Below are 18,055 nucleotides of genomic sequence, written 5' to 3'. Positions count from 1 at the left end.
GGTAGAAATGTATGGGGCCTTCTAATGTCTACTCACTGGCAAATGTTTTTTTTCTACTAAACAAGAGAGAGATATCAGTAAATATTTGCTGATTCCTTCAGCAAAGGCAGCACTCAAGCATCATTGGATCCTCTTTCTCTTCGCTCTTAAATCCGTTGGATCCTTATTTGGAAATTCTGCCTTCAAGTGCGAGCTAACTGCAACTTTTTTTTATGTGACGAAGTCGCTGAACACATGATGCATCCTGCAAGTTTCCGTCCCTTCGTTCTCGTTTGCCTTGTCTTTTTTTTTTTCCTTCTCTTCCTACGCTTATCTTCTTGTTTGAGGTAGCTTTCATTGATGCGAGAGGCGATTCTTTCGTTATCATCCTCGGTTGCGGGAGCTAAATAACCGAGAGTAACATGGAGGCAAACAGTTTTCCGAGTAGAAGTGATTTTCTGAAAGAAACTAAAGGGTTGGGAGCTAAAAAGACTAACTTCTCTTGATTCACTTCTCGCGCAGAAACTCTTTATCTGTAAAGTTTATCATATAAAATTATAAAGAATCACTTTCAGTCACAGAACCAGATCTCTTAGAGAATCAGCTCTCATAAAGAATCATAATCTGGTGTAACCCTACCAAACATGCCCTAAAGCCCCACTCCCACACCCAAAGTTTTCCCAAAACTGATTTGAAGTTGGTTGAATGCTAAAAAAAACTTTCTTACTTGGTGTTGAAACTTGTTAGAATTATGTGAGACGGGAGAACTCAATATGGCACGTGTAAAGCGTGAATGAGTCTCTTCTTTTTTTCTAACGCAAAAACTACACCCTCTTACATGTAAAAAAACAAAGTGGATTCACTGTATGCAGACTTCTTCTCAATAAACACACTATTTACTGAAAAGTTATAATGCAAATTGCCGTGTTTATAGTAAACTTGTAATAATCAAGCATATAAAGGGCTTGCTTGGTTTGCTACCAAAATGTTGGTATGCCAAAATTTTGGCAAACCAACATTTTGATCACTACTTGGTTTGGCACACAAATTTGCCACATCTCCTATTTATTTTGTCAAAATATTGGCAAGTTTTTACCCAACTTTTAGCTTGTCAAAACCTGCCAAATTTTGGCATCAAACCAATCAAGCGCAAAATCCTCAAGTTCAAGCCTTGTCTTCTTTCTTGTCCGCATGTAAAAGAAAACTCCTATTTATTTTTCTTTAAAATTTGAATTATATTATATTCGACATTGATTACCCCAACTAACTTCTTTACTTGCCGCCAATGGTTCACTAGCGTGCTAATCAAGCTTTCACATCCATCATTAGAGTACTGTGAGGCCATGAAGTGAACTACTATATCCATGCATGCATGTTTTTTTGTACCATCAAATGGAGTACTTGGATTGTTTATTCTCCGGCTTTCGCATTTGCCCCGGGGACCAATGTCCTCCATTAGAGAGTCTCTTTCTTTAAAAATTGCAGAAAATTCTACTTGGTACCTAAATCCAAGGGACGCTGATGGACTAACTCTGAAACTGCTGAAAAATATGCAGCATGTCTGCACCTCATGAAAACACAGTACAAGATCGATGCCTCATGTGATCGTTTCAATCCAATGCTCTTCATCAAAGCCCTGCCTTTAGCATACTAATGTATATACTCGATCGTACTGTTATTTGCTTTCTATTTGTAGCTTTGAAACGGCAAATGATTGCGGCTGCATTCATTAGTTCGCTTTCTATTTCTAGTTTTTGCTTCAGCCCACAGTGTCTGCAAAAGTTCAAGAGATGAGCTCTAGTGAATAATGATCCATAGGCCCTCTTCTCCTGTCCCTCGATATGATCTTGGAGTTACAATGATGTATATATGGTCCCAAACGGTTACCAGTTCTTTCTTTTTCCCCGAAAAATGATTCCCAGGTTTACCTTGGAGAAAAAACTGCCTTCCTTTTTGAGATTCGATAACAGAGTTCATACAGTACTACGCAGACCAGGAAGCAGCACGTTTCAAAGGAAAAAAGAAACAGAGAAGATGCAGCACATCACGTTTTAGGGGTGTTTTGGATACACCTCCTAAAATTTAGTACCCGTCACATCGGATATTTGGATACTAATTAGGAGTATTAAACATAGACTATTTACAAAACCCATTGCACAGATCTAGTCTAATTCGCGAGACGAATCTATTAAGCCTAATAGATTCGTCTCGCGAATTAGACTAGGGGTTCTGCAATTAGTTTTATAATTAGCTCATGTTTAGTCCTTCTAATTAGCATCCGAACATTCGATGTGACACTCTTAAAGTTTAGTACCTCGTGTCCAAACACTACTAGTACGAGGCACTTACTTTTGCTCTACTAGTTTTTGTAAGAATCTGAATGATAATCTGACGTCTTTCAGATCTTGTCACCATCACACAGTTCCACTGCATCCTTGGACACACACATACCATCTCAGCAACTTGTCCTCCCAGCTCCAGTGACCCAAAAAGGAAGAACACTAGCGTGGCACCCGCACATGGCACTACACATCGCGACAGCAATGGCAGATCGACGACGGAGCAAGCAAGCATGTGTCTATCCATCTCATTCTCTGACGACCAAGAAACCAATAAAACCCTAACTAAAAATATGCCCGCCGCCCGTGAACGCAACAAAACGTTTATTCTCCCGCCGAAAGGAACCATCCCAAAGAGGGCACCGGCGGCTCATCCATCCATCGCGCCGCTTGTGTGCAGGCTGCGCTGGCTCCGCTCAGCTGCTGTTGGCTGGTGCACGCACAGCACGAAGAGCACAGGCCACACAGGCCTCTCTTTGTCCCCGCCGTTGCCGTGTGCTGTCAACTGGCGCGCCCGTGAGCTAGCCAACAAGGCCCGGGGGCGCTCACGGGACGAATACAACCAAACGCGCGCCCGCCACCCCCCATCTTCACTCACCTCCCCGCTCCTGGGCGTCGTCTCTCCCCTCTAAATCAGCGCCAGCCAGCGAGTCCCCGCATCTGCAGTTTGAGAGGCCAGTTCGCCGCCCCGCCCAAGGACGACGGCGGCCGCGCCGTCACGAGGCTCACCCCAGCCGCCGGCCCGTCGAGGAGAGCGCGCGCGCGGCGGAGATTTTCTCTAGAGAGGATGGCGCGCGGCAGCTCCTGGCGGCTCGCGGCGGTTGGCGTCCTCGTCGCCTGCGCGGCCGTCGTCCTCGCGCCGCCCGCCGCGGCGCTCGACATCGGCATCCAGTCCGCCGGCGACGGCGTGGTACGTACACACAGACCACTGAACTGTACGTATGTAGTAGCTCCTCTCATATGCGCACGGCACGCGAGTGTGTTAGGAGGATGATCTCTTGTTAATTGTGCTCTTTGATCCGCGCGCATGCAGAGCAAGCAGCAGGCGTGCAGCCGCACGTGCGAGTCAGACCACTGCACGAGTACGTATACTACTACAATTAGCTTATTTTCCTCTTAATTACGCCGCTCGCTTAAGCGCCCGACATGACCTTCTGCCACCCGATTGCGTTCTTCAATCTTCACATTTGCAGCGGCGCCGTTCCTGCGGTACGGCAAGTACTGCGGCATCCTCTACAGCGGCTGCCCCGGCGAGGCGCCGTGCGACGCGCTCGACGCCTGCTGCATGCACCACGACAACTGCGTCCAGGCAAAGAGTACGCCACTGCTCCGTCCAGCCACCGATCAACTAACTCATTGATAGCTCCTACTAGGTCCTAGCTCCTGAGAATTCAACGACACGCCTGTGACCTTGTGTGTATCTGCAGAGGACTACCTGAGCACGGGGTGCAACGAGGCGCTGCTGGACTGCCTGGCGAGGCTGCGGGAGGGCACGTCCACGTTCGAGGGGAACAAGTGCATGATCGACGAGGTCATCGACGTGATCACGCTCGTCATCGAGGCCGCCGTCGTCGCCGGCAGGGTGCTCCACAAGCCGTAGCCGGCCGCACGCGGTGGGCGTGGAACACAGCTTGCGCGGTAGGTGGGTGGTACATCTTTTGCGTGCTTTGGTGTAGGGAGGGTGGTGGCGTCTGGCGTCCTGGCCGGCTGGCCGGGGGCCCCGGCTGCGTCGGCTCACATGGCGGCTTGTGTGCTACCTAGCTACGGGCTCTCCCAGCTCGGCCAAAACTTACGACAAGGTATATGGGCATATGGCGATAAAAAAAAAACTTGGGTTTGGGTGTTTTTGGGCTTAATGTTAACTCATATCTCGTCTCACTATCACTGTATTACTGTATAAGTATAAAGAAATTAAGCTTGCTCGTGCTGGTTTTGGTTTGTTGATAGTCTGTATTCTACACTGTGCACAAGTGTATGCAACTCGCGTCGTTAGAAATAGATGTATGCAGTGTCCTTTGGGAGCTAGGATCAGAACCTTGATTTGAGATCTTGTACGTGTACTGGTGCCGGGTCGATTTCGTGATCGTGCAACTTGTTTGTTTCTTGAGGGCATATGCGCACCCACGGAAATGCTGATATCATCTAAGAGTCATACAGATCATGTACACACATCGCTGTCAAGTGTGAACCGTCCTTCATTGGGATGCATACAGATATTTGGGAGTTCCACGTATTGCGTCCTTCCTAGCCGAAACTACAAAGCGGATTCGACGGCGAGGAACAAAATGAAAAAGCACGGCAACTGGACCAGAAATCTGAAGCGAGATGGCTTCGTTTCCTCACTTCCCTCGCCAAAAACAGACAGTAGCAGCATCCCATGATCAATTGAAAAGTGAGCTTGTGTTGTTCCCTTCTTAGTTTGTGCGAAGGGAATTCGACACGATATTGATAATGGGCATTTATTGTATGCTAAATATGATATATCCATGGGAACACAGTACCAAAAGGAAGGGTATTTATTACATGCTGAAAAGTGAAAGGAAAGCATCATGGCACGGCAGGATACCCCAATTTTATTGCGACAACGATAAGCGATGCACAAATCACTTGCTGGGAATCTCTGTTTTTTTACAGCACTACTGGTAACTGGATGGTTTGTCTAAGATACATAAAGCGGTTCTGGGGCAGTTTTCCTCTGTATCCTGATAAGAAAAAAAACCAAAGCAGACGTGTTAGTAAAATGAGGGAAACACAAAAACTATGTTGACATCAATGTGCATGTTCAGCAACACTCAGAAACTCAGGGTTGCCTAGTTTCATATTTAATGATGGGTGTACCATCTCGTTGAAACACCACCCTATTATCCCCTGTATTAACTGTCACCACTATTATCGATTCATCCAAGAGCAACATTGTAAACTGAAACAACATACTATCATCACTCATCAGTGTCTTACTGATCTACAGCTAAAATGGCAGCTTGTATCCAGATCATAAGTTATTTTGTTTTTTCTACGCAAATAACCAAAGCGCTAATATGTTCTTGGTTACTGCAAAATGCAAACAATCATTCAAATGTACCAATCACAGACAATGACACAGTTGCCAGTAGCTTGATTTAGGAGGAAAACAGTGCTGTTCATGTCAGATACAAGCTTGAAGACATAATAAGACTTGTATATAAGCATTTCTAAATTTCGATGCTGATAGTCAATTAAGTCAAGATCTTCTAGAGACTAGAGCTAACAAAAAAAGTATTGTAAAGAAGCACTCTTCAGTAGCGTCTTATGAACTAACCAGTTGTCCTTGGACCATTCACATCCTTCAGTATCAACTACGTGTAAGCTGAAAGCATGTCTTGACGCTGGAGAAAGATTCTCAAAGCTGTACAAAAAAAGTTAAAAAACACATTATTAAAAAAGCTGAAACAGTACATCACAACTAAGAAGCAGTATATAGTAATATAAAGGAGAATTCCACCTCTGATGTATAAGATCACCGTGTATAACCACCAAAGCCCCTGATTTTACTTCCAGCGGTACAAATTCTTTCTGATCATAGGATGGGGAAGGGCGATCAAAATGAGTACCATTTTCATCTCTGATCATTCGCCTTACCAGACCCTCTGATATAAAACATTGAAGATAACAAACGTTAGACAGTTCCACTTTCTAAAAGAAGATTTTTTGGCATAAAATAATTGGATAAAATACATACTTTTATGTGATCCTGGAATTGCCCACAGGCAACCATTGTTAATTGTTGCATCTTCAAGTGCAAGCCACAACCCTGTGCATGTTCTAGGTTCTGTGTAAAGGAATGTACTATCCTGGTGCGGCACCACCTCACCACCAATACCTGGTTGCTACGAAAAAGAAAATACCCAAAGAGGGAATCAATAAATTGAATATCATGTCAAAAGGAAAAGGAGTAGAGCCTGCAAAATCTACCTTAAAGATGTACATAGATTGCATAACGGCAGGCCTCTTGTAGCCTAGAGAAGAGAACAAGCTAGCGATACTCTTCGAGGAACAAAACTTTTTGAACACAGGATCAAGTTCATGTAATGCTGCATATCATACAAGATGGTGAAGGTTAGAAACCTAGAAGCCATACTATCCAAGTATCCAGGCCTTTCTTCTTGAATGGCTTAAAAAATACATTAACAACATGGAAGATAGTAACTACTGTAAAGCAGGGGAGGTTATATTGTCACAAAAAAAAAATTTGAACCATATAGATGTTTAATTCAACCTAGTTAGATTACAGGAATTGCAAACAACAAAATTAAAGGCAACTCTAAAGAGGTAGGCTCAGAATAAAATATAACATAATGGAATGAAAATGAAATGCAGCAACTTGTTACATTATGCTTTCTCAGTTCTCACTGAATCTGATTGCACCGTGTACATACTTACCATGCCCAACTTTATTAATTGAAAGTTCTTTTGCCTGTTTCAAGCATCCATCATCTCCATACGCCTTTTCTGTGAGTGAAAAAGTGTGAAATAAAAAAGGGTACTCCATCATACAAATAGCAAAAAAATATACTAATACAATTTTTCACCATCTATGTCAAACTTTTAAAGGTTAGGAAGAAGTAGAGCAATAACAAAACTAGTAGTAACATAGTTACAGTAGAAAGGCCCTTTTTCTTTTAACAAACTAACTACGAGCTACATAACCTATAAACAGTAATAGTTCATAGTTCACAAAGCAGAACAGTTCCTCACCCCTACAAGTCAGATGCAAGATAAATCACATACCTTCAAAGAAGAATGAGATATTCTCTGCGCTCTTGAAGAAATAGTCATCCTTTAACTGTGGCTGCAGTGAAAACAACATAACGAATCATTCTCAATCTGGGCAAATACATTCCATAAGCTATTTAGAAATACATTCTCAATCGCGTGGAATTCAAATCTAGCAATGCAATTTGAGATTGTAAGGCAAACATTCGTGGAATTCAAATCTAGCAATGCAATTTTAAAAGAGACTGAGACCTGTGTATGCTACGCGCCTATGAAGTTTGTTATATAGAGAAGGAAAGAAGGATTCGACACTAATCCCCATCGAGGCGTACATGGTCCTTGGTGGAGAAAACGCTGGTGTTGGCACCGTCGAACCCAGCGACGAGCTCGGCGATGCGGTCCCGCATCTCCCGCATCTCCTCCTCACTGGAGAACGAATCCATCACGAGGTACCCTGGAACCAAGCAACGCGACGAGTTAGGGTTCCCGCTTCGATACGAGCGGCGGCATTCAATTCACCTCCGATTGCCAGGAGACCAGGAGCGAGAGGTCGAGGAGATAGGCCTGAGAGAGCGGCCGGCGCGCTCACCATTGGTCTCGAAGAAGCTGAGCTGGTCGGCGGTGAGGCTACCGGCCGGCGGCATGGCGGAGGGCGGAGGCGGAGGGGAGGGGAGAAGGATTGACCGGAACAGTGAAGTGACGGGTACGGAACTGCGTTTTGTCTGCGGAGAGGCGATTTGGACACGCTCGCTCCAGCTTAGGTGTTTGGGAGGAGCGGGTAAACTTTAGCCCTGTCACATCGGATGTTCGGATAATAATTAGGAGGACTAATTATAAAACTAATTGCAGAACCTCTTGGCTAAATCGCGAGATGAATCTATTAAACCTAATTAATCCATCATTAGTGAATGGTTACTGTAGCACCACATTGTCAAATCATGGACTAATTAGGTTTAATAGATTCGTCTCGCGATTTAGCCTAGGGGTTGTGTAATTAGTTTTATAATTAGTCTAGGTTTAATACTCCTAATTAGTGTCCAAACATTCGTCTCGCGATTTAGCCTAGGGGTTGTGTAATTAGTTTTATAATTAGTCTAGGTTTAATACTCCTAATTAGTGTCCAAACATTTGATGTGACGGGGGCTAAAATTTAGCCCCCTCCTCCCAAACACCCCCTAAGCCGGCTGAAAAACTAATGGCTGATTTGTTATGTGAGAAAAACATTGCTTGGTGGCTGATAAGGCGGTTGAATAAGCTGAAGCAAACAGGCCGATCGTCCGGTGAAGATCTGGCACGGCGCCTGGCAACCGTCAAATGTGCCCATGCGTTGTTGCACGGAAAGAATTTTTTTTTATATGTTTGCAACTTCTTTACGCTACTATAGCATTTTTAAGACTGGACATGTAATACATTACAACAACCATATATAATAATGTTAGTTTGATCACGACAAATCAGCTTAGACAAGCACAACACACCGGCTCAGTTGGACAAGCTGGAGGGCCGGCGTCGTTTAGCTGCTCCAAAGCCCAATCATAAGTTTCCTCGGTGTCTCAAACCTCACCACACTTTTGATGATCAAAGTTAAATAGTTTTAGATGATATCGCTCGCTCGTGCATGTTTGGAATAACTAAGATCGGATGAACAAGAGATTAAGCTATCTATAGTTTGGATTAGGTCGTCTAGTGTTATTAGAATAATTCTTCATTATCCATATAGTTGCATTGGATGTACAGCTCTAGGAAAGATCTTGGTCTGGTTTTGGTGTCCAGCCGCTGCTGCCACCACCTCTAGATTGCCTGACATCCAAACATTCATGTTTGGTCAGCGAAAATGTCAAGTGGCATCTGCATTCGTTTCATGGCGGACCTCACGGGCAGGGAAGCTCTCGCAGCTCACGGAGCTCCTGAGCCCACTCGTTTTGCCACGCACTACTGTCGCTCGCCAAGACTCGGTTGGCCTCTCGAAGGGAAAGGGATCTTCAGCTAATTACCTAGTGATGATCAAGTCAGTAACAAAACTGTGTTCATGGGTCATGCAGACCATGCCAGGGTATGTCAGATACTTCCAAGAGAAAAGTGTCGCCGAGAAATTGGAAGAAGCCCTGGACACCATGAGAGATCTGGAGCTGATTGTTGTTCTCACAAGCAATGCTGATGAGATGACGAGTTACGAGAGCCTTTCATCTGTCGTGGAAGCTTTGTGGATAGTGTTGCAAAAATCGTCAAGAACTATTCTAAGGACTGCGAGTTGATTACGAAAAGTTGAACTATTCCAAGGACTGCGAGTTGATTACGAAAATTTGAACTATTCCAAGGACTGTGAGTTGATTATGAAAAAGTTGAGAAACTTTTTTGCAAAACAACTATGATGGTTGGAAGAAACAACCGCACTTTAATATTAGGTATAGATTCTACTACTTCATCCGTTCTGAATTATAAGTCATTCTAATATTTTTTTAGAGTCAAAACATATCAAATTTGACCAAATTTATACAATAAAATACTAATATTCATCGTACTAAATAAAGTACCATTAGTTTTTTCATTAAATATATTTTCATAGTATATCCATTCGGTGCCATAAATCTTTGCAATCCTTTTTTATAATTTTGGTCAAACATAAAATGGTTTGAATCTCCAAAAAAATTGGAATGACTTATAATTTGAAATGGGGGAGTAGTTCCCATGAAAAAAAATGTATCATGCCTGGTAAAATTTTCCATACGCCCATATATAAAATTTCTAGTTTACACCTACAAAGCTTCTATCATTGCAGAAAATTACAGGAAATAACTTTGGATTCTCAATCCAGTATCAGTTTTAGCCTTACCCTTAACTTTTCTATATCTGGCTTTTAATTGACAATATTATAGCAGCATTTTTCAATGTGGGAGATGGAGCAGATTTGTGACGATCCGTAGCTACCTGGGTTACTGGCTGAATTGAAGTTTATTTTCCTTTTAATTGAGATAAAAGGTGTTTTCAATTAGGCTAATAACAAACTTTTGGTAGTCTAAGCATCATGTGAATCGTCATCCGACTAAGACGTGTCTATTTCTGTACATCCACGCATGCGCCAACTCTAAGAAAGAAATAAGCAACGACTTTGTCACGATATTTAATTAAGGGGAGTGTTTACAAAGTTTACATGTGAATATGGAATCGAATTGCTCGGCAGCATTCCCCCATTTTATTGGAACAAGGACAGTGACTAAAAGTCTAAAACCATCCCTATGGTGGCTGGAAGTCACTTCCATAGCCGCAACTCCCCGTTTAGTTAAGATTTCCTTTGTAACCTGAGAATATAAGCATATGGAAAGTTTGTTAGGAGAATGAGGAAAATCAAGATGTTAAGATAACATATCATTTTTCATTGTCTGGCAATGCTCAATCATAGATGATAAAGGGTACGACATGCTTCACCACTGTAAACAAACTGTCCTTTTTCTATTCTAAAATGAGAGTACATGTTTCATTTAGACAAAACAAGAGCACCAATCAATCAACATATTGTCATAGATATATTTCAATAGTTGTTCGCATGGTAATTAAATGTGCAGTATTCCTAATAAACAAACAAGAACTTTACTTATATGATACCTTGTTTTGCTTTCTATTACATGTAACTGAATTGCTAATATAGAGCACTCATATGAGTTCAATTTGCTATGAAAGTATCATGCAAGTGATTTCATGAGGAACTGCCGAACCGGTGCATGCCATGTCCAATGCAAGCGTGAAAAATAGGCTTCGATTACTATATAAGAAATTTTTTTCTTATGGATGCACAGTTAGTTGTGTCAAGATATTCTAAAACAATAAACAAATAAAACTAGATTCATATAATTGGAGCCATCTCAAAAAATCCCATCATGAACTAACCAGTTTCCATTGGACCATTCACATCCTTTGGTTTCTACTACATGCAAGACCAATGCATGTCTTGAAGCTGGAGAAAGATTCTCAAAGCTACATAAAATAAGCTAAAACAAGTTACTGGACAAGAAATGAAAAAGCAAATCATAACTAGGAAACAAATGTGATACAAAAGCATAACTCCACCTTTTATGTACGAGATCTCCATGTATAATTACCAAACCCCCTGATTTTACTTCCAATGGCACAAATTCTTTGTGATCATAGGATGGGATAGGGCAGTCAAAATAAGTACCATTTTCATCTTTGATCATTCGTATTTTCAGACCATCTGATGCAAAACATTAAAAGTAGAAAAAAAGTCACATAGTCTAGCTTTTCAAAAGAAGTTTATTTTAATCATCAAATGGACACAAAAGAAATACTTTTATGTGATCCTGGAATTGCCCATAGGCAACCATTGTTAATTGTTGCATCTTCGAGTGCAAGCCATAACCCCGTGCATGATGGAGGTTCTGTGTGTAGGTATGTATTATCCTGGTGTGGTAGTGCCTCACCACCAAAACCTGGTTGCTACAAAGAAGAAAATAATACAATAAGGATAAATAAAGTCGTCAAAGAACATGTGGTAGTAATAAATTAGGATATGTGAAGTCTACCTTAAAGATATATCTAGATTGAACAATTGCAGGTCTCTTGTATCCCAAAGAAGAGAATATGCTTGAAACACTCTCCGATAAAGAAAACTTTTTGAACACCGGATCATGTTCATGTAATGCTGTATGGAAAATAACGTGGTGAGAACTAGATGTAACGGTGAATCGACACTTATCAAAGATGGCTTAAAAACCCGTTAGCTGAGGTGATAACTACGACTTTCAAGCATAAGGTAACAATGATTATAGATGAATTTTGAGCATCTTGAAAATATAAGTTATCCAATTTATCCCTATTCCAGATTATAGATTTTTGGCAGCACAAATATTAGATATAAGAAACGCTAAATTCTAAAGCTATACATTCATAAGAACATAAATCTCCTATAACTATAGCCTTCCTCCCCCTCCATCTCCTATGACAATGGGCCAGATGTACAACATTAATACTAAAACAAGATGATTCCCTTCCTTTTTGACAAACACTTCTTGTTAGAGAAACTAGAGTAGCATGCAGAGAATGACTGAAACGTAAGTGGTGAGAAAAATAAGGCATTTGTTCAGCAAAATGATTATTTGCAGTCCGAAACCTTAATATAAAGATAGTATTGCTAGGACCAAGAGATAAAATGTATTCAAGACAAGCAGGCTGAAGGGTTTAATTGCTTAGATGTAAATGCAAAACTTACATACTAACCATGGCCAACGAATCTAATTGAAAGTTCCTTCGACTGCTTCAAGCATCCATCATCTCCAAATGCTTTATCTATGAGTGGAATAATACAAAAAAGTTAAGGCAATCAGACTACCCAAAATCCAAATATCCTGAACCAGAAAAACATCAAAAGAGATAAAATAGAAATATCATCATTCAAGTCAATATTTTTTTTATAAGGTCATTCAAGTCAATATTGAGAAGTGACATAGCAATACCAGAGCTAGAAATTAAACTACATGTGTACTAAATAAACATAAAGGCAGTAGAAAAATTTATGTCCTCTTTTTTTTTTTCGAAGTAACTAAAGATAGTGGCGAGTAGTTCATATAGTCGAAACATAACATGTAAATGCTACCAAATTATAGTAAAAAAAATGAACTGTGTGACTCATGCCTACAAGTCAATAGAAAACAAATCAGATACCCTCGTAGAAGAATGATATATTATCCCCGCTCTTAAAGTAGTAGTCATCCATTGCCATCCGCTGCAACAAAAAAAAGTACTACTTTTAATTAAGCCAAACAAAAATAAACAGGTTATGCATTAACCACGGGGCCAACAAATCCGTCATTTCGCATCATGGCCTGGTAACAATGAAGCGTAAAAAATGGTGTATATATCTTGCAACTCCCATGATCCTTGCGATGATAATTTTCAATTGGCGCACGCGCACCTTTGCGATCGTACTGAGCAACATAACTCTATTTATCAATTATTAGACACTTAGCCTGATTAGACGCTAAACATGCATTTCACTAAGTTTGATACCTGCAACTCCGGTTTATAATTTCAAGCGGATACAGAACTGTTGCGGTGTACTCTCTACGCGCCTAGTACTCCAGAGTTCGGTATTGGGAGATGAAACAGCGCAAGTGTAAGGCAGGGCTCGAGGTGATCAGATACGTGATGCTCGCAGGATCCGGTGGAGTTGTTGCTGCCGCCGATTCCGGCGACGAGCTCGGCCATGCGGTCCCGCAGCGCCCGCACATCCTCCTCGCTCGAGAACGGCTCCAGCACGAGGTAACCTGCAGGGAAGAAACAACGAGATCCCGGATAAGATTAAGACGGATTACGTCAGTAGGGGCTGCACCGCACGCCACTACACCAGCCCTCACTTCTTCTCCGCCTCTCCGGCTGCAGGGAGCGAGCGAGGCGAGAGCTCGAGGGAATGCGGAGGAGCGGTGCATGCGCTCACCGTTGGCGTCGAAGAGGCCGAGCTGCTCAGCGGTGAGGCTACCGACCGGCGGCATGGCAGCGTGCGGAGGTTGCCGGGAGTGGGTGGAGGTACTACTCAGAATGGGTTGACTGGTGGAGGAGACGGTGCGGATCTGCTTCTGCTTGCTACTGCGTCGGGAGACCCGCCAAAATGAGCTCCGTGGGGCGTGGGCATTGGTTGCTCAGCAAGTTCTTAAAAATGTTCATGTTGATGCTGCGAATCTTGTGAGGTCCCATCATGGCCCGAAATCACGTTAAATAATTCCATTTGCCGTCAAGTTGTGCAGAACGCAGGGGCCGCGAGGAGCACGAGGAGGGTAAACGGTTCCATCGTCCTTCGCTCTCCTCGCCACTGTCGTTCCACGGTATTCAAAGTATCACAGGATATTTGGATACTAATTAGGAGGACTAAATATGAGCTAATTATAAAACTAATTGCAGAATCCTTATACTAATTCACGAGACGAATCTATTAAGCCTAATTAATTCATCATTAGCAAATAGTTACTGTAGCACCACATTGTCAAATTATAGACTAATTAGGCTTAATAAATTCGTCTCGCTGCAAAGAGAAAAAAATATATCATATCACTACTGGTAAGGATTGGTATAGATTAGAGCTATGGGGACTTTTCTCCCCTTTTCTTTTTGGCAAAGGAAAAAAATATCATATCACTACTGGTAACGATGGGTATAGATTAGAGCTATGGGGACTTTTCTCCCCTTTTCTTTGGCAAAGGGAAAAAAATATCATATCACTACTGGTAATGGTTGGTATAGATTAGAGCTATGGGGACTTTTCTCCCCTTTTCTTTGGCAAAGAAAAAAAATATCATATCACTATTGGTAATGATTGCTATAGATTAGAGCTATGGGGTCATGTCAATCAGAAGCATTGATCGGTCATTGACACAGACGAGAACCAACTTCAGTCATCAGAGACGACCCAGGCTATGACCCACTGTTGACCGACCATATTCAGTATTGGGTGTGAGAGCAAAATAAAGATAGAGAACAATATGAAGGAATTTAATCCTCTCTTCTCCAGGTTCCAAAAAAAAAAATACTATCTTCGCTGAAGTCCACAACGCTCAGATTTCTAGCCCATCCATATAGATTGGACCTGAGATGGGCTATCCCGACAGGTCCCGTTTTCCACATCAGAGCAAGCCCAATAACAGTCGTATCGCCCAGCACGTCAGCTTTGCTTGTGAGCTGGCGTAGAGAGAGAAGGGAGCTGGCGTAGAGAGAGAAGGGAGCTTGGCGCTGGTTCCGTCGACCAGCTGAACACGAGCTCCAAGTCATCGATGCACGTGCTGTGTCTGTTGAGCGGATAGAAGGCTAAGGGGGTGTACGTTCTTCGATCTCTCCTAAAATTTCTGTCACATCGAACTAATTAGGAGTATTAAATATAGATTAATTATAAAATCAATTGCACAGATGAAGACTAATTTGCAAGACGAATCTATTAAGGCTAATTAGTTCATGATTTGACAATGTGATGCTACAGTAAACATGTGCTAATGATGGATTAATTAGGCTTAATAGATTCGTCTCGTGAATTAGCCTCCATCTGTGTAATTAGTTTTATAATTAGCTCATATTTAATCCTCCTAATTAGCCTCCGATATTCGATGTGACATGAATTTTAGGAGGTCCTAAACATCCAAACACCCCCTAAGAAATAAAGACCTGCAAGTATGACGAGTGGGTCTCGGAGAACGTGAAGAGTAAAGTTGTGTGAATTAGACTCTAAACTCGTCTACAGCTGACATGTCTTGTCTTATAGAACTATTGGACTTGCTCTCATCTTTTTCACATTTTCTTTTTCATGTGCTGAGATCCGTGCCATCATTGTTCCGGGAGCCCATTTTCCTTACATGCGCATTTCTAGGATTCTCTTTTGTCGCTCGTATCATTCGGGACCGTTTGGGTGAGAGGGAGTAAAATTAGGTGGGGAATTTCAAGATGAAAGCTATTTTCAATGGTATTTTCAATACGTGAAGATATGTTTGCATATATAACTCAGAAAATCATTAAAGCTAACAAAAAATGTATATACAAGTTGTCATATATAACTTTGCCCCATCTCTCTTTCATACAATACTGATCTTAATTCTTGCTTGACCCTAGGAACATGCGGCGTAACCTGTCATTTCTAATTTGTCATCAAAATTTTAGAAAATGAGAATAGAGTTAGTAGTGTATATAACAAATGAAAAAATAGTCATGTGAAGTTATATTCTTAAGTTTTAAGTTTGACATACCAAATAACTTATGCATACAAATATATATAAAAAAGCCACTTGTCTAACTTAATGACATAACCAAAATTTATCTGCATACCTTATGAAAAAAATATATAAAAAACCTCTGGGTTTAACTTATTGACATGAACATAGTTTATCTACATAACTTATGCAAAAAACTATGCAAATAATATCTCAACCTAACCTGTTGATATGACCAAAATTTATCTGCCTATATTGTGCAAAAAATTATATGTAATAATCTTTAAGCCTAACTTATTGACATGATAAAAAGTCAAAAATATTGTGAAAATAAACATTCTTATATAAACTTAATGACACAACTAATAATTTATATACGTTGATTAATCACAGAAAATATATAAATGATCTATTTGCCTAACTTGTTGACATATACAAAATTTATGAGCATAACTTATGTGCAAAAATATATGTATACAATAGTTTTATCTCGTCCTAACTTATTGACATGGCACAGAATTTATCCACATAACTTATGCACAGAAAGTTATGTGTAATTATTTAACAAAAAGAAACAAAAACTTAAGGTCAAAACTTACATAAACTTTTGATGAAACAATGTTATTATATTACTAACACAACTTATATAACTTTTGTGCATAATTTATAACCGGTATTAACTTGAGACATATAAGTTATAAGTCTATGCATAATCGATGTGCAACTTATACCATATACAAAACTTGTAAAGGAATAAAGTTATGTCTTAAACAAATATATAATTTGTTCACATAGCTTATAACTAATATATAACTTCTGACATATATAACTTAGGTGCATAACAAATAACTTATGTATCTAACTTATCTGCATGACCTATGTTGTACACACTTTTTCAAGGGAAAAAGTTTATCTTAAACATCGTTATCTATTATGAATACTAAACAACACAATGGATAGGGAGGACATGCATAAACAATTGTGCACTAAATAGGTCTGGCAACACAAACATTTTACGACCTCATTTGTATTGTGTATATATGCAATAGCTTGGAGTCAAAAGAAACTAAGGGGCACAACATAGAGCAGCATGGCCTATCCAACTGCAATACAAATTATGTGACTACTCACCAGCCATTGACAGAGGCAATTCCAGAAGGAGTAGAAAATGTGCTAGTGCTGCACATGAAAACACCATGAAGTTAGTAGATTGTACACAACATTTTATCAAGTAAAATATTATCCATGTTTTGAAGATAACAAAAAAGTATAGTAGATGTCCTGAATAAAAGAGGAGATAAATGCTACTAAGTTGAGAACTTCCCTTATCAAAAAATGATGAAAAAATCTTGTGAAAAATTGTTGTTTATAAAGTTATATCCCTGGATTTAGATATGACCAATAATTTATATGCATACCTTATGCGGAAAAATATCTATAAATAATGTATCGGTCTAACTTATTAACTTGCAAAATGCAAAAATAAAAATCAAGCATGATATAAGATTTATCTATATAACTTATGTACAAAAAAGTTGTATATAATAATATTTGAACGCCTAACTTATTGATTCGCATAGAAGGTCCATGCATAAACTTATGATTGGTATGCATATAACTTATGTGAATGGCATACTATGCGAATGACTTGTAACATGCAAAACTTTGGGGGATAATGAATTAAGAATTGCGTAAATATAACTTCTTTGCATAAATAAGTTATGCCTGGTTATAAACTTATTAGTGCAAAAAGTTGTGAAGGGAAAAGTCATGTGTCAAAGATAAAAGCTTGATTAGAAATGATCAATAATTTATATCCCTGGATTAGATATGATCAATAATTTATATCCCTGGATTAGATATGATCAATAATTTATATGCATAACTTATGCGAAAAAATATACTCTTGGTCTAATTTATTGACTAAGAAAAAATTGTATGCATACCTTATGTAAAAAGTAAAAAAAAATAAATCGGGGATGATATAAAATTTTGCTATATAATTTATGTATAAAAAGTTATATGATAAATATTTCAACACCTAATTTATTGATATACATAAAAGTTATGCGCATAACTTTACTACTGGTGTACAGATAACCTCTATGTCTAACATTAAAAAAATTGGATGTGCAGAAAAAGCAATAACCTAAGCCAAAAGGGCATTTGAGTCTAGATGATTAAGGGAGGCTGCATTGCATAGCTGCTGGACCCTCAGAGATATAGTCTTCGCTGGGCCATGACCATGCATGGACACCATGTCCACTAGTCGCGAAGGCACCATGT

At 40.2% G+C, this 18,055-nt stretch overlaps 3 protein-coding genes across 3 annotated transcripts; 1 reads left to right on the top strand and 2 right to left on the bottom strand.

Moving 5' to 3' along the window:
- Window positions 1-2,738: 2,738 nt before the first annotated feature.
- LOC101770528 (phospholipase A2 homolog 3) lies at window positions 2,739-4,264 on the top strand. Its single transcript, XM_004981972.2, has 4 exons — window positions 2,739-3,228; window positions 3,352-3,400; window positions 3,512-3,634; window positions 3,746-4,264. The coding sequence occupies exons 1-4, from the start codon at window positions 3,106-3,108 to the stop codon at window positions 3,916-3,918; spliced, it is 468 nt and encodes a 155-aa protein (XP_004982029.1). The 5' UTR covers window positions 2,739-3,105; the 3' UTR covers window positions 3,919-4,264.
- Window positions 4,265-4,751: 487 nt separating this feature from the next.
- Window positions 4,752-7,814, bottom strand: LOC101770133 (phytanoyl-CoA dioxygenase 1). Its single transcript, XM_004981971.2, has 9 exons — window positions 7,660-7,814; window positions 7,403-7,524; window positions 7,086-7,146; window positions 6,738-6,806; window positions 6,270-6,388; window positions 6,037-6,184; window positions 5,800-5,944; window positions 5,617-5,703; window positions 4,752-5,020 (listed from the first exon to the last, which is right to left on the bottom strand). Exons 1-9 carry the CDS (start codon window positions 7,712-7,714, stop codon window positions 4,978-4,980), a joined length of 849 nt encoding a protein of 282 aa, XP_004982028.1. The 5' UTR covers window positions 7,715-7,814; the 3' UTR covers window positions 4,752-4,977.
- A 2,349-nt stretch (window positions 7,815-10,163) lies between these two features.
- On the bottom strand, window positions 10,164-13,750 carry LOC101769463 (phytanoyl-CoA dioxygenase 1). The gene is made up of 9 exons (XM_004981969.3): window positions 13,519-13,750; window positions 13,227-13,348; window positions 12,747-12,807; window positions 12,303-12,371; window positions 11,609-11,727; window positions 11,375-11,522; window positions 11,136-11,280; window positions 10,956-11,042; window positions 10,164-10,369 (listed from the first exon to the last, which is right to left on the bottom strand). Exons 1-9 carry the CDS (start codon window positions 13,571-13,573, stop codon window positions 10,351-10,353), a joined length of 825 nt encoding a protein of 274 aa, XP_004982026.1. The 5' UTR covers window positions 13,574-13,750; the 3' UTR covers window positions 10,164-10,350.
- Between the last annotated feature and the right edge of the window lie 4,305 nt (window positions 13,751-18,055).

The sequence above is a fragment of the Setaria italica genome, chromosome IX (assembly GCF_000263155.2).
Source record: "Setaria italica strain Yugu1 chromosome IX, Setaria_italica_v2.0, whole genome shotgun sequence".
NCBI lineage: Eukaryota > Viridiplantae > Streptophyta > Magnoliopsida > Poales > Poaceae > Setaria > Setaria italica.
Note: the sequence above shows the minus strand (reverse complement) of the source record. Positions and strands in the feature narration are given on the sequence as shown.

Coding starts and splice junctions, on each gene's coding strand:
- LOC101770528 (XM_004981972.2), top strand. CDS start 3,106: ATGGCGCGCGGCAGCTCCTGGCGGCTCGCGGCGGTTGGCGTCCTCGTC. Junction 3,229..3,351: donor AGTCCGCCGGCGACGGCGTG/GTACGTACACAC, acceptor GCGCGCATGCAG/AGCAAGCAGCAGGCGTGCAG. Junction 3,635..3,745: donor CAACTGCGTCCAGGCAAAGA/GTACGCCACTGC, acceptor GTGTATCTGCAG/AGGACTACCTGAGCACGGGG.
- LOC101770133 (XM_004981971.2), bottom strand. CDS start 7,714: ATGCCGCCGGCCGGTAGCCTCACCGCCGACCAGCTCAGCTTCTTCGAG. Junction 7,525..7,659: donor CAGCTTCTTCGAGACCAATG/GTGAGCGCGCCG, acceptor GCTTGGTTCCAG/GGTACCTCGTGATGGATTCG. Junction 5,021..5,616: donor GAATGGTCCAAGGACAACTG/GTTAGTTCATAA, acceptor TTTTCTTATCAG/GATACAGAGGAAAACTGCCC.
- LOC101769463 (XM_004981969.3), bottom strand. CDS start 13,573: ATGCCGCCGGTCGGTAGCCTCACCGCTGAGCAGCTCGGCCTCTTCGAC. Junction 12,372..12,746: donor TATATCATTCTTCTACGAGG/GTATCTGATTTG, acceptor TTCCACTCATAG/ATAAAGCATTTGGAGATGAT. Junction 11,728..12,302: donor AATTAGATTCGTTGGCCATG/GTTAGTATGTAA, acceptor TTTTCCATACAG/CATTACATGAACATGATCCG.